Source organism: Ornithodoros turicata, unplaced genomic scaffold (genome assembly GCF_037126465.1).
Source record: "Ornithodoros turicata isolate Travis unplaced genomic scaffold, ASM3712646v1 Chromosome25, whole genome shotgun sequence".
In the NCBI taxonomy this organism is placed as follows: Eukaryota; Metazoa; Arthropoda; class Arachnida; order Ixodida; family Argasidae; genus Ornithodoros; species Ornithodoros turicata.
The window spans coordinates 1,102,561-1,104,227 of record NW_026999346.1 but is presented as its reverse complement, the minus strand read 5'-3'; the positions used below and the strand labels follow the sequence as shown (position 1 = coordinate 1,104,227).

The following is a 1,667-nucleotide window of genomic DNA, read 5'->3' as shown; positions in this document are numbered from 1 at the left end:
ACGTCTAGCTTGCCGGTAGAGGCGCTTCTTTTTTTTGTGTGTGTGTGAAGTTTCTTGAGACGGTTGGAATACCATGGAGCTCTGAGAGATATTCTTATTACAACAGATGGAATGTGTAGCTGACGACGATGCTAGGCCACGCCCTCGTGACCAGCCAAGCTCGTCGGCACGCATCATCTTCACCCGCGTTCATTCTAGTCGCGCTCTTGCCCAGTAAACTGGCTATTCCTCCTGCTGCCTGTCTTCGACTCTTTTCTTGACGTCGCGACAACTGGTGACCCGAAGACTATATGCACCAACCTTCCGCGCATCCACACGACCCAGGCATGCCTACCCTTCGATCTGGCACCAACACTTCGCCTGGCACTTCGGCCGCGGCCGTTACCCATGAAGACCCGACCGTTTCCCTCCGCCTCCCACCATTTTGGAGTCAAGACCCGGAACTTTGGTTTGCGCAGGTTGAGCGCCAATTCGACGCCCGGCATATCACAGCGCAGACGTCCAGATTTGGCCACGCCGTTAGCGCCCTTCCAGTCGAAATCGCTGCTGAAATCCGTGATCTCATTCTCAGTCCACCAGCGCAAGCTCCGAATGACACGCTAAAGCACGAGCTCCTTGATCGAACAGCGCTCTCCATCCATCGCCGCTTACAACAACTGCTGGGCGCAGAGGAACTTGGCGACCAAAAGCCTTCACAGTTACTTCGCCGTATGAGGCAGCTTACGGGAAGCACACCTGTTGACCCGGCAATTATGCAAGAACTATTTCTTCAGCGCCTTCCATCCGACATACGCGTTGTCCTCACGGCTGCTGGTGAGGTGTCGTTGGATGATCTTGCCCGCCTCGCCGACCGCATTCTCGACTTACGTACCACTCCATCTTCCTCGGCATCTCACCCAATCTGCGCTTCGCGCGCTGCACCTCTTCTCCATCCGTCTCAGCCAGCTGCCCTGTCCATCCCCGAATCCGCCGTTCAGCCTATCGCCACAGACCTCACGGCGACTGTCAACAGCCTCCAGTGCCGCGTAAATCGTCTGACTGAGTTAGTGACCGGCCTGACTACCCTTGTGGTAAATGCAACCACGACACGCCACCGCTCACCATCTCCCTTTCGCTTTCGTGGCCGTCAATCCCGCACTCGCCATTATTCGCCACGTCGATACCGCACGCCGTCACCAGCACAAAGTCCGCCATCGCCCTTCTGCTGGTATCACCGCACCTTTGGTGCGCACGCCCGCCAGTGCAAACCACCATGCTCGTGGGCGGGAAATGTTTCCCCCAGCACCTGATGGCGGCAGATGCTGCTGGAGGCCACGGCAACCGCCTCTTTTACGTCATCGACTCCATCAATCATCTTCGCTTCCTCGTCGACACTGGCGCTGAAGTGAGCATCATCCCACCACTTCCCTCCGATCGCCATCGTTCATCCCCTCATTCCCTGCGCGCTGTAGACTCATCCCCCATCAAGTGTTTCGGCGAACGTTCACTTACATTGAACCTTGGATTACGACGCAGCTTCCAATGGGTTTTCATCATCGCAGACGTTTCCGATGCCATCTTGGGCGCCGACTTTCTACGCCATTTTGATTTGCTGGTCGACATCAAAAGAAGGAAGCTCCACGACCACAGTACCGGTCTGTTTCTCCATGGAGTACGTGCCTTACATG

The 1,667-nt window shown here is 56.1% G+C and overlaps 1 protein-coding gene across 1 annotated transcript; it reads left to right on the top strand.

Moving 5' to 3' along the window:
* The first annotated feature begins 326 nt into the window (after window positions 1–326).
* Window positions 327–1,289, top strand: LOC135373452 (uncharacterized). Its single transcript, XM_064606651.1, has one exon. It carries the CDS (start codon window positions 327–329, stop codon window positions 1,287–1,289), a length of 963 nt encoding a protein of 320 aa, XP_064462721.1.
* Window positions 1,290–1,667: the final 378 nt, after the last annotated feature.